General features: G+C 30.4%; 1 protein-coding gene across 2 annotated transcripts; it reads left to right on the top strand.

The window, feature by feature from the left end:
• The first annotated feature begins 1,687 nt into the window (after positions 1-1,687).
• Positions 1,688-14,347, top strand: LOC113397369 (proton channel OtopLc-like). 2 transcript variants are annotated; one of them, XM_064218569.1, is made up of 14 exons: positions 1,688-1,813; positions 6,989-7,092; positions 8,584-8,745; positions 8,824-8,985; positions 10,711-10,825; positions 11,140-11,242; positions 11,577-11,693; positions 11,807-12,258; positions 12,333-12,432; positions 12,755-12,927; positions 13,006-13,120; positions 13,199-13,353; positions 13,768-13,914; positions 14,135-14,347. In XM_064218569.1, exons 2-14 carry the CDS (start codon positions 6,989-6,991, stop codon positions 14,309-14,311), a joined length of 2,082 nt encoding a protein of 693 aa, XP_064074639.1. In that variant the 5' UTR covers positions 1,688-1,813; the 3' UTR covers positions 14,312-14,347. The 2 variants fall into 2 exon arrangements, with proteins under 2 accessions (XP_064074639.1, XP_026491464.1); XM_026635679.2 differs by lacking the exon at positions 1,688-1,813 and adding an exon at positions 6,576-6,800.

The following is a 14,347-nucleotide window of genomic DNA, read 5'->3' as shown; positions in this document are numbered from 1 at the left end:
GGTAAAAAAATCTACTACATTTACAAAAAATGAAATATTAAGGTAGAAGAAAGAAACTGAGCTAAAAAATCAACTACATTTACTAAAAATGAAATAGTCATTATCAATATGTTCACTTTATTTATACAAACTAGTTATACAGCTATTATACGCTACACTTTTAAAATTGAGAAAATCCAATTTCCTAGACATCGCCTTTTAAAAGGTTTCATACATTCATATTCAGTAAGGCTGGACGCGTTAACTTATTCGTAAGCGCAAATCGCAGCAATGAATGGGGCGCAATGACTGCAAAGTGCAAGCTGTGAGTGTATAGACACGTGTATGTCGCATCATCTGATTCAGGTGAATGCAGGACGTAGCGTCGTCCAATTTCGCGCGCTAAATTGTTCATAACGGAAGTTCATATCCGGACGTCGGGCCGCCCTACGCTTCGGGCGAGATTAGGCGGTAATTACCATTTCCTGTGACACAGGACGCAGACAGCGTTCGAGAAGTGGTTCCTTCTCAGAAGCGGCGCCACGGAAACGTTCCGTATTCGAAGCCCGTTGTGGGAAGGAAAAATGAATACAGGAGTTCCTCGTGATATTGCTTTTTAATTGGTTATTGTTTCTTCTAAGTATAATAAAATATCTTCATATAATAAAAGCCATTGAAAATACAACAATATTATACGACGTAAAGAGCCGCAATTGAAGCTCCGTCGGAAGACATTATTTATCAATACGCTTCCTGAAATTGAGTGTACAATATTTTGAGCTGGAAAAACTGATTATGTAAGAATAGAGTGAAGTACGAAGAGAGGCTGCATAGGCTTCGTCGGATGGCGGCAAGCGCGCCTCGCTGCCGATATGATTGAATAAGTGAGCACGGTGCTCCCTAATGAAACATATTGAACGTGTATCGAATCACTTAGCCATGCCGGTGCGCTCCTGCACTCGCTTTTTGGGGCATGTCAACAAGCGTAGGTGAAGCCAACAAATAACATTACGGCAGAGTTTCATTTTAAGAGAGACAATAAATTGAATTAACTCGGGTAACTTTGAACGTCAAAGAGGAGTCAAAAATTTAAACTTCATTTTACAGAATAAATTTCTCGCGGCATCGCTACAACGCTCTTTGTATATATTTATTTTAAAACATGCTTTGAATGCCTACAAAAGGACGGATTAATAAATAAATCCATTTAAAACGTTATAATTAAGATTTTGTGTTCCAAAGCAAGCATCATTTAAAGTATTTTTGTAACGTAATTTATGAAGCAAGATATAAATGAGCTGAAAGATAGAGCAGAGTAGACATTAGACAAGACGAGCGACGCAGGTTGGTGACACGCAATAACACTGCGGTGGACAGCAAAGCTCTTTGAACATGTCCACTGGCCAACTAGTCACATGTCGAAAAATCCGAAGCTTTGTAAGTCGCCGTTTCACTTCAATGTTGTCAACACCGAATAAAGTTGTCGGGAAATTGTATTTTTTAAATCGGCGCAGTTATTTTAAATTTTATTAAAGTTTATAGTGAATAAAACAAAATACAGTCGTTATTTTATCTCATTAATAATTTCAATAAATGACTATAACTAATAGTTGCTTCAGAGATTTTATTTAATAAAACACCAATGAAAATCGTGTTATATAAATTCGTAACGTAATTAGCATACGGACTTCCGACGTAAGGTTATCATTGAATCTCAGTAGAAAATGAAACGAAAGATCTACATGTTGTGACGTGCTAAGATTTTTATGTGCGTTCCGTGTCTCAAAGATACATTGTTATTCATTATTTTAAAGTTATTCTGTGTTTAGCTCAGGTAAATATTTTTTAAGTATCTTTTCTACTCTATTATAGACATACACAAGTTCTATTCGATCATGTTTATTTATATAATGATCTTCGAAAAATATATATGTTGGTTAATGAAAAATTATTAAATATATATTTATTAAACTTTTTAATTTTAATGTAACGCGTTCTCAATAATGTAATAGATGGAATAAGGCATACATAACTAGTACTGGGATATATAGTTTAATAGGAACTCATACGAATATTGTTAACATTGATATTCCATCTTCATGGGCGACGTTAAAACACTTTTGAATTTTGTAAACATTCCTGTTTTATCAATTATTCCTTATGTGAATTCAGTGTGTAACAGCAACATATAAAAGTAGAAATAATTGTTATCCCAGAGTTAAGTATTACTTATAAAAATAGCTTCGAAAATTATATATATTAAGATTACTTAGATAATAATATAGGATAAATTAAAAAAAAATTATTCAAGCTTTAAATCAAGCTTATAAGAAGATAATAAAAAAAACATTCATTTTGATTAAACTATTTTACAATATTTCATTGATTACAAAATTTTCTTTTAAAATATTATAAAAATAATATAATAGTCATATGTAGAAAAAAGACCAAAAACAGTCAAAATACAATATAAATTTAAGTATTAAAAAATCTTTTCCTGGTTTTGAATGATGCAAAGAAATATATCCCCTTCGACAAATAACATTTCTCGATACGGTAAAACGTGCAGACCATGTAACGAAGATAACTTGCTTAGGTCTACGCTTCAGTCAAATTGAATTAAATCTTCGCAATGTTCAATCTTCATTAAATGTTTGTAAATTGATCATATGAATATTTTTCCATTTAAAAAGAAACATAAAAGAATATGACTATCATCTTCTTTATCTATTAAAAACATTATATTCCTGTGTCTCCGTTTACATCTTCTAAACCAATCCACGGATTCTTATACGGTTTTAACTAAAGAGTTTTTATTACTTCGTAAATATTCTGTACAAAATAGCTTAATTACGACTGTGATTTATCCAAAAAAAAAAAATTATGACAAAACTTCAACTACCAACTTAAAATTTTCTTACTAAGACACACTTCTACTTTTTTGTCATCGTGCGAAGCCGGGGCGGGTCGCTAGTGTGTATACAACTAACTAAACTACAAATACCAATGACTCATTACGAGTTCTCCGAAATTTTAGGTCCAATTTGCTTTAAATCAAATGCATAGTTACTCCTTTAGCATTTAGGGTAGGATTTTTGTAAATTTCAAATAGAAATAATAAAATCAGCACGGGCACCTAGTTTATAATGTAAACGTAGATACATGTATAATGAATAAGTTAATGATACAAAATACAGTAAATTACTTGCTTGCTTTTTTAATTACAAATAGAAAAACCATTACAGTTTTAATCACAAAGCGGAGAATCAATAAAAATAATATTATAATTAATAATATGAAATTCCCTCTGTTATTTATAGAGGACAGCTTCATGCTCGACATGTTTCGGAAAGTTTATTTTACCTATATCATGGAACAGATGCGTCAAAGTCAATCAATACTATATATATATATAAAAATAATGTTAAGATTAAAGTTAATATACTTCAAATACCGATTAATTATATTTTTTAATTTTCGTACTTGTTGTTAATCTGAATCCGAATATATTGAGCGAAAAAAAATATTTTTATTGGAGTATATTTTGTGGATAAATGGACACCAAACCAATATCATGTGATACGTTATTGCATAATAAATACCTGATTTCGTATTCATCAAATTCGATTCAAAATACTTTTATAGTATTATTATAGGAAGTTGATAGTTTAGTTAAACTGTCGTTGGTCTCCGGTTAGGTTCCGAGTTACAATTCCGGGTCGGAATATAATTATTTGCATAAAGGTATTGAATTTTTTGTGAAGATATTCTCAGTAACAGCTCGGAGTTAGGAAGTTATGTTAAGTTAAGTTATGCACTCCTGTACTTAGGAAACTACAAAAGTCGCTAGCTCTGCTCTTGATCGGGATTGTCGTCCCATTGAGTTTTATACGAGTAGGGCATGGAAAGTGCTCCTGTGCTAACGCACATACTTTTACACTATTCTATCTTCTGTGCAGATACCTAAGGTATACAAATCGTGGCTGAGATTAACGAACCGAAACATATAAAAATATGAACACTGAATTAAATTAGTTAACAAGTAATGAAGCTTCTTCAAATATATATTTTATTGATATATATAATTTTAATATAGATTATAGTACATATACTTTCTGCTATCACTTGAAGATTCAGAAGTACTTCTAAACGTTAATATATTGATTTAATTTGATTTAAATATTATTTTAATCCAAAACATGTAAACTTTAAAAATTGGTACAATTTTAATAGAATATAAAGTATATTTGACGTATGTATTAGGACAAACATTTATAAAAATATCGTAATATCATATTTACAAGCAAATATCATAACTGGTGCAAATTGAGATAGATCACGACGTAAGGCACTAAGTGGTGCAGAGTGAGTTGTTTGCGATACTCAATGCTCGAGCAACTGGTGAAAACAAACAGTCACATCGAGTTGTGGACAAGTATTAGCATCAAGTAATTTCAAGATCAGATTGAACTCATCAAAAATATATGAATATTCGTTTTCACGTAGAATCTTCATATGTCATAGAGTTAATCATTTTGATAATGTTGACATAGAGTGCATTTCGATTTCATCATCAAATCACAAGAAATTTTCATATAATAAAAATTGATTTCGCAATATATTTCTTTAATACGTCATTATTGTCGTCATTTCATGAAATCCATACTGTATTTAACACGATGAGTGTAGAAATATTCAAAGTACAATGTGTCTATAAATTATGTTTATGGCCTCCGTCAATAATTTCAGAACTTAAATAAATATGTCATTTGTTCCAAATCACAGACACTGTAATAATATATTGCAAAGAGTAAAATCATATTTCACACTTAATTGTTTGAATGTCTGAGTGACTAAAAATTTGTAAGATTTATTTTTTTATATTTTTAAATAAAAATATATTTTATGACATTCCAGTAGAAAATAATATAAAGCAGAAGTATAAAAAATAGTAAATTACCAATATCCACTACAAAACATAAAATTAACACATATTTGCGCATTTTCTGTAAGATGCAATCCTAAAATAGAAATGAGTGATGAGGGCATTAATATACATAAAGTAAAACTTAATATACAAGGACATTATATTCAATATAGTTTTTAGAATTACAATAAAATTAAATGATATTCAATAAATTTACAACGTTTTATGGATGTTTTAAGACTGTGGTGTCACATACAGTCACTTTTTCACTTCAATGTTTCGAAACAGCTTTTTGTTTACGTAAATCACAGCCAGTTTAGAGTGCAGCGACATCTAAGGCATCAGGTGCGATACACTCACGCAAATATTTTATGAAAATACCAAGAATGTTTTCCCTAGGGAAGTACGATATCGATATTAAAAATATATATTCAAATTATCATTTATATCATCACTGAGTCATTTATTTTAGTATAACAAAGAATATATAATTATAATAAAGAACTTACATAATAACAATAATGAATCAATAAAGTTATATTATTTTAAGTAAGAAATTATTTTTTTCCATTTTTACACACTTATTTGGTCAATTTAAAAATATTTATAAAATAAATGAGAATGCAACATTGTAATGGTAATTATAAAACTAATTTTGTTTTCAATAACCATTAGACTTAGCGCACGAAAATATAAACATTAATAGAGTTTTAAAATATCGAGTGAGCGCTATAAGAGACATGACTAGGAGGGTGTCGGCGTCGCGGCCGCATCCTACAGCCAAACGGTAAACACTTTGCTGTAATCTCGAGATGAGAAAACTTTCAGTTCTCTTAATTCAGAAACTTATTCAACAACCTAACAACCTTAGAGCGGACCGCCCGGCGGACACAAGACAAACAAACTTACTCTTTAATCTTTGTCTTTATTAAAATAAACATTCACAACTAAATTTCACATTATTTCTTATATTTTTATGTATTACATTTAGAAGAATTGCTTCTAGAAAGGTGAGTAAAGTAATTTCATAACAGTTCTTAACGGATTAATACTAAAGATGTATCGAATCTCATTCTAATATATATATCATGATTAACTTTAAAAATCAGGCTAATAATGCTCTTGGTACGATCACGTATGTTCATATCGTTAACATTATACCAACATCCCATTATACGCCCCTAGAGACAACTGAGATTTAATTTTATCTTCTGTTTTTTTGAAAACAACTCTTCTTTAATTCTTATGTACAAAAGTTGATAATTTGTAGTTTATGTGTTGTCATCGTTTTGACTCAAAATTACAAAACGAGAAAATCTGCACGAACGTATAATGTAGCATTATTCTAGAAAATATATAATCCATATATATAAAAAGTCAAAGACAAAACAGTTGAGCAACTTTTTCTTCTCCGTCTTTCATCTAAATTTCTTGTTTTACTTATTTAAATTGTTTTAGTAGCAGTATCTCGTCGTGGTATTATAGAGATACAGGTAAAATATTTTCGAAGTATAACATTTTGCATTATACTATTATTCAACCTATTGACGAATTGAAGTGGGGCTTTGGAAGTAGTTAGTTCGCATGAGCAAGTGGATATTATACGATTAGAAGTTATCTCATTTTTAAGGTTGATAAGGATGCGTGATACATCTAAGGAAAGAGTAAACGCTACCGCTCAGTATTTACTAGTCTTAGTATAACGATATGCGTAGTAATCTAGCTTGATATAAACTTTAAAGGAACAAAAATGAAAAAATAAAAACATTCGTTTAAAGCAATTTGGATGTGCCGTGTCGATTCAATTACTAACGCCGAGCGCTACAGAATTTCGCAAGATTAGGGCAATGAAAAAATACTGCCGGAAAAAATCTAGTATACATTTAATAGATAGGTATGTTGCTGTTTAATTTCGTTGGTAATAAATTATTTATCTTATCATTGTTTACTCTTAATTTTGTTCAGAATAAATTACCTACATTATAAAGTATTGCCTCCCAATATATATTTTTTAGTATTAAGATTTTAAAAAGTCTACGTATATTTTGTGAGCAAGGCCAGATTATTATGTTGTCATCGTAGATGAGTCCAGGCAAACGAGTACCACTGTGCGAAGCGAGCGAGTCGCGTCCGGGCGTTACCGTCACTGACATGGACACTGTCCAAGAAGAGAACGACAATGACAGGTACGATTATTATATTAGTACGTATATGAAACTGTCTGTTAATGCAGAATCTGTCACATACACGAACATTTAGTAAGATATAAGGTATAAACATTGTGTAATAAAATTATATATTATTTTACTAAGAGGTTTTCGATAAAAGAAATATGCAATTAATATTTTTGTATTTATTTACCGTCTAGCGCGACCACAAAGCTAATGCATGCAAACAATTTAATTAAAGTTTTCTTTTAAATTACCTTTAAGTTCTTTGTCTTCTCGTTGTGGTTTATCGCTTATCTTTTGCTAGATCAGTTGCACGCGTACTTTTTTGTTTAAACAGAATTTTATGCCTTATAAATATTGTTGGAGCATTTTAAATATATTTCTTGAAACATTATAACTTAAAGCGTATGTAGAATACAATCTACCAAGCACAAATAATTTGATTTAGATAATTTTTAGTTAACTTCAGTCGATAATCAAAACCAAATCAAATTACAAAACTCATTAAAAATGAAGGTAAAAGATTGAGAATCATATTGCTTATTTTTGTGACATCTTTAAATAATCAAATCCTTCCTTTGAAAGCAAATAATATAAAAATAAAATATTTTGAAATTCAAGAGAAACGATGCGGACATGTGGAAGTTTATTCAAACATTTCCGGTAAAGATACACATTTTGGAGATTTCGCGGCTCAGTCTCGGTGTCGAAATAGTTCAATAGAAAGCAGTATTCCAGATTTTATATTACAGAGTGCTCTCAATAATAATATTAAGTTATATAAGTATATTAAATAAATAGTATATAGCAAAATTATTTTTTTATATTAATTTATCTTTCAAACTATACATTATGACCCCTTTTCAAATAAAGTATAAATAAACAATTCTTAAAAAATATTTTATATTTCCTCGTTAGAATATGCACAGTGAAATTATAATAAGGAAATTAAATTATTTGCAATAATTATGTTGTTTAATAATATCGTAATAAATCTAACATTTTAATTGGAATTCTAATAATAACGTTTTAGTATAAAATAAACTTAGTTTATTATTATATTTGTATTTATTTACAATAGAATATCTTCAAACATCCTCTAAAAGATATAGATGTAAGAAATGCATGCACAAAGAGGGATTTAGGTGCAGTAACGGTGCAGAAGCTGCGAAAATATTTATGACGTTTGATAGACCGCTTTGTGTCCTATAATACGCTCCAAGCTTGACTGGTCTATATAAACTCCAAGATACTTAAACTAAGCTGCAAAGGAAGTTATATTCTACGTTTACATATTATGAAATTCGCTCTCGTTAATAGTATTTTTTTTTATTTGTAATGTATTGGTTATTAATAACAATCTATTATTTCCTTATTATAAGTTGCCTCTTATTTTTGTCCGCTTAATAAAGATTTAATTGTTATATTTACACATATATTATTATTATTATAACATTATATTTATGATACTATCTATTATTATTATTTTTTAATTTTATCAAGTAGCGATGAGTCTTCGTACTCTGATATTGGACATTTAAGGGAACGCACAAGGGCAATGCTAAATAACGGAGTTGAATCACTTTTACAAAATTCGAACTCGCAGCCAAACAGCCGCCGGGTGTCAAACGACATAGAGGCCAAGCTCGCTGCTAATCTAAATACAAGGTAACTACAAAAACCTTCTTCAGTAAATAAATTTACTTCACTTTATTTTCTTAACCATATATGTCATAATTTGCTTAGACGTCCTTCAGCAATAATAGCAGCGTTTCGCCGACCATCGCAGGCACTAGCTTTATGCGCAGCAACACAGAGGCGATTCCTGTCTGAACTGACGCCGCATTCTCGAACCTCGGTCGCTTCCACTCACGAGCCACCAGCATCAGCAACTGAAATCATGGGACAGTAAGCCCTATATGATAATTAATAACGATGGCAATTTCTCATTTATAAGTTTTAATATTTTCTTACAATTTATCGAACTCGTTTTACGTACAATTTCGTATCAACGCACACATATATACGAACTCAAATATTGATAGATTTAAACACATTAGGTCGAATTTGTAAAAAATATGTGAGTCAGTAATATTTACATATCATATCAGTCGAAAGAACATAAATCAGACCGACGCTGTCAGAACTGACAAGCCGAGGGGTAAATGCAAACGACACCGGCTCTTCTCACAGCCTTTACAAACAGTTAACACATGTTCTACAGACCGCAATCTCATTCGCATCATAATTGTACTATTTTAAGTTACACCCTGTTTATATGTTTTTATTTATTCGTTTAGTTTTATTAAAAAAAGTCGTAATTTTAAGTTTATTTCTAAATGTTTATTGATATTTTTAACATACAACTCCTTTCCATAAAAGGAAGGAATCACCAATGATAGTATGTATGCTTCACAGTAAATAATAGCCGACAGTATACATTTGAAATAATTCCCGATAGTCTCATACTCGACTGAATTAAATTTCCAAGGAAAAAGGTGTTACGAAAACTCATTTAGCCTCACAATAAATGATATAAACGTAACCTATTTCATAGTAAATTGTATTCATATCAACATTATGTTGCTGACAATACAAGCGACCTACAACGCATCAACACCATTCAAAAGCGTACCCTTTATTTGTTAATAGATAGACAGCCTGACAATGCTTCGATGAGCATTCACTATAAATGCTTCGCGCAAATTGTAATTAAAGTATTAATATTATTTCAATATTCTCATATACCTATTGATATAAATAGACTTTTCATTATTTTAACGCCTTTGTATACACATTTACAAAGAGAACGTCAAGAATATGCGAATCATTTAACAAACTTTTGTATTGGTTAGAGAGCTGGAGATTATTTTGGGTATATGATATGATCGTTTCTTAACGATATCTATTAAGTTCAGATTGACACTTATAGACATTTGTATATTCGATTGTTAATTGATCGCAAGTTTATGTTTAAAAAATATATATATGATTATTTAAAATCATTTAGTCGTGTCTAGTCTTTGTGCCGATAGTCATAAAAATCATACTAAAAATAAATAAAGTCCACAATGAAGATATCAGGTTTTTATTACAGATTGTACCTATGTAGTTTTAAAATATATTATATACAATATTTACATTTGATTAATTATATGAATGCCTGGATTGAATAAAAATATTTGGGATAACATTTTTTTTAACTCGATGTTACTTTAAAGCAATGGGTTATGTCAATATTAAAATTCTGTTCATCTGAAACATCTACCAAAATATCTGCGTCATTAATTTTGTTAATTTATTTATATTTGCTTCGTACATTCGTACAAAGTCGCATTAGGTGAAACAGACGACTTAATCGATGAAACAGCTATATCTTCCAAGCAACCTTAGGTTTAGGCAGAGGGCCAGTTGTAAAATATATAGGGAGGAGATCATTAAGGTTGACAAAATTCGAATTTCATATTTTGAAATCACAAAAAATACTTAAAATGTCATCTTATTTTAAGAGTGTGCTTCTTTAAATTTCTACCAAGGCGGTAAAACACCTCGTTTTTTTTGCGTGATTGCCGTTTAAACTTACCCTTTTCTACGATATTTGAAAGTAAATAACTGTAAATTTATCATTTGTAGTGAAGCCTTAAGTAAAGCATTATCTGCTTTGTATGCGAAACTACTAGTGGTGCTCGGACTAGCTTTTCCTGTGACTGAGGTTATTGCAAATGGCGTACCAGACGCATATTATCAGGTAACAATACTTCTGTTTTAAAAATATTTATTATAACTTATCTACTTCATTAAAAGACACCAAATACGAGAACCAGTTTAAGATTTGCAGCAGGAATTTGTGTCCGCGGCTCATGTTCATCTTAAGTTACTAATCCGCTGGTATAATTACCTACAATTTTTGGCTTAGGTGTCATGAGCCTTGAATCACTTTTAACACAGGACACAAAACATTTCTAAGAAATTTCATAAAACTTTTGTACAACGCTTTAAAAGAACGATAAAATAATTGTACTTTAAATTTAAAATTTGATTGGAGATTTTTTTTCTTTTCAGGGTTTTTACTTATATCTATACTTAGTGTCTCTATTGTTTGTAATATTCCTTTATGCGAATTTAATACGCGAAAAGGCATTCAACTCAATAATCAATAGTCGCGGTGAGTAAATATATCATCACTAAATACACCCTAAAGTAAAGTTAAATAACAAAAATCACAAGATATAAGTTCCAGTAATTAGTAACATTTGCGTAACAAAACTGCGACATTAAAATCACATCTTGTTTGCATAATGGCCCCTGCAAAGATTACCTTCTTTAGTCTGAATTCCACTAACGTTTCCAGTCATTCGTATAATTGTTGCTTGCCCATTCTTCACATGTATGACGACCAGCAAAAACCTTCATTTAAATAAAATTTTAACATATGTTCGTTTTTTGATGACTGTCAGAGTAAAGCAATTACACAAGCAATTGTTGTTCATAATCTACAGAAGTAGCAGACAAAGATGACAAAAACGGTACTGGAAAAGCAACGCCTATTGAAAAAGTAAAGCGAAAAGAAACTATATCCCGCTATGGGAGCTTTTACTTGAGACTAGGAGCTATAGGTAAATATTGTTATGTATCACAGTATTGTTAAACTACTACTAGTTTCATGATTAATAAGTAATCAATTAAGTATGAACTATTTATATTATATCTTTTTATTTTATTTTAATAGCGTTTGGTATTGGATCAATGGTATACAGTGGCTTGGAATTTGGAGAATATTTCGAAATGACAGATCGCTGCCGATCATTTCTTTCCGCTCTAACACCTGCCTTGCGCATGACGTTAACTCTTGTTCAGATGCAACTCATATTTCTGACAAATAAGGATATTGGAGCCGGAAGCCACAAAATGATACAGAGATTTGGATTCATGCATATGATAGCCACAAACCTGTGCGAATGGTTATATGTTCTCGTCGAGGAGACGAAACACGAAATACACCTTCTAGAACATACAATGATTACAAAATCGAATATCAGTTATAATAAGACGGAGAATTTACCATGTAGAAGATCTAATATTATGGGAACGTTGGTACAAAATGCGTCACCGTTTCTTTTTCCATGCACTATTGAATACTCGCTCATATGTGCTGTCATTCTATACGAAATGTGGAAAGAAGTATGTAGAAATCATAAATATTGTATTTATAACCATTTTAATTAAAGATAAAGCAAATCTATGTTTATTTGCAGGTAAAATGTAGCCCAGAAGACTTTGAAAAAAAATTTAGCTACCAAAAAAACAAATCTCGCAATAATTCAGTGACTCCTGAAAAAATTTTACAACAATTTGGTAAAATACTTTTATTTATACTTTTTTCATAATAATACATTTTTATTCTATTAGTAGATATCTATGTAGAAATATACTAACTCAACAACCATGATCGTGTAAATATAAGTTAACCATATATATAGTTTTACTTCAAATGTAGAAGTCAATTTTGAAATTTCATAAAATATAATTATTATTATTATCTGCAGTTTAAATGAATAGTAACAATATAAATAAGTAAAGATCAATCTCAAAATATAATACAATAAGCTCATACATAAAGTACTACATAGTATATTCAAGTATATTTCGTTTGGATAATTATTTCTTTACATTTCAGCCGGTATGCTAGGAGTAAGTTCACCGCACGGCAGTCGAACAGCTTTACACCACTTCTCAGTAGATTGCTCCCACGCACATCGCGGATTATTTGCTGGCATACTTGTCATCGTTATTACTATAATATCATTAATTATGTTCTTTGTACTTGCAAGCAATCCGAATACAGTCAATGTAAGACGAAGTCTATTTTTAAAATTATCTATATTTCGTTTTACTTGAAAGAAGTATACAATTTACATATATTTCTAGGATGCAATATTTGAAGTAAATATTTGCGAATTGATATTGTACTCGCTGACTTTATTAGCTGTGGCAATTGCACTGAAACAGATGAGAGTGCTTCCATATAAAAGAAAATCTCAGGGTAATTACAATAAATGTATATATTGTAATGTATGTTAATATTCAAATATCAATAACTTGTGATTTGTATTTGTTCCAGCTGTTCTGGGATTGGATACATCATTGTTGATTCTTGCACAGTCTGGAATGTTCGTATATTGCATGTTCAGTCTTATTGGTTGTCATCATACCATGAACTACAGCAACGGAGCTGGACTGACTGGTTTCTTCTCAGAATTCTTATCTTTAAATCAAGTAAAATAGATTTTAATTTATTTATCACAGCAAACATTATTTACGAACATTTTCGTATTTGCCTATCTTAATAATTTCACAAAACTTTTGTACAACGCTTTAAAAGAACGATAAAATAATTGTACTTTCAATTTAAAATTTGATTGGAGATTTTTTTTCTATTCAGGGTTTTTACTTATATCTATACTTTATACTTAATTTAGTCTAGCGTCTTTATGTATTTACAAGTTATAAAATAATTGTGCCATATTTTTCCATTTTCTAAGATTAATTGTGACTGACATTTACAAGATGAAAAAATAATATAGATTTTAACAATAGTATTTTGTACTCTGTTTCAAAAAATTCTCGTAAGCGCTCTTCGTCACATTATGGTCCTCGGATGTCTTCGTTAAAATAATAATAATGTTACAGACAATCCTGCAGTCTCTGTTTATTATTGACGCATGGTGGCGTCGGAGCGGAACTTCAGAACAGCGACGAAGAAAGCCGGGAAGACAACTTGTTACTTTCTTACTAGTCGCAAATATGGCTATGTGGGCAATCAACACGCTAGAAAAGGTAGTTTATACTAACATGTATTTTTAAGTCTGCTCCATGTATTGTTTTTTCTTATTGTAAGTTGAGCACGCATCTGATACATAAGAAACTTGAAAAAAGATCCTCCATATTTACATAATATAATTTTTTTATCTATCCTTTACTGAAACATTATTTATTTATAAATAAACAAAAAAAAATGTAATTATAGTATTTTTTAAAATATTAATTTTTTTCAAAGAATCGTGCGGAGTTTCGGCCTGCTCATCTTGACTTCTACGGCCCGTGGGCATGGACAATCATCACGCACGTTTCCATGCCTTTGGCGATATTCTACCGTTTTCACTCAACGATCTGCCTTTTTGAAATTTGGAAAAATAGCTTTAAGAACAAACCCATTTACTTAAACATGTTTTAAATTTAAGAAAAAATAAAGAAAATACATAAAAATATC

Source organism: Vanessa tameamea, chromosome 3, assembly GCF_037043105.1.
Source record: "Vanessa tameamea isolate UH-Manoa-2023 chromosome 3, ilVanTame1 primary haplotype, whole genome shotgun sequence".
Taxonomy (NCBI): domain Eukaryota; kingdom Metazoa; phylum Arthropoda; class Insecta; order Lepidoptera; family Nymphalidae; genus Vanessa; species Vanessa tameamea.
This window is presented reverse-complemented; position numbering and strand designations above follow the sequence as displayed.

Bases quoted from the DNA above. Each gene is read 5' to 3' on its own strand.
- LOC113397369 (XM_064218569.1), top strand. From the start codon at position 6,989: ATGAGTCCAGGCAAACGAGTACCACTGTGCGAAGCGAGCGAGTCGCGT. The intron at 12,433-12,754 runs GTAAAATACTTT...TTTACATTTCAG, and splicing joins AAAAATTTTACAACAATTTG to CCGGTATGCTAGGAGTAAGT. The intron at 12,928-13,005 runs GTAAGACGAAGT...ATATATTTCTAG, and splicing joins GCAATCCGAATACAGTCAAT to GATGCAATATTTGAAGTAAA.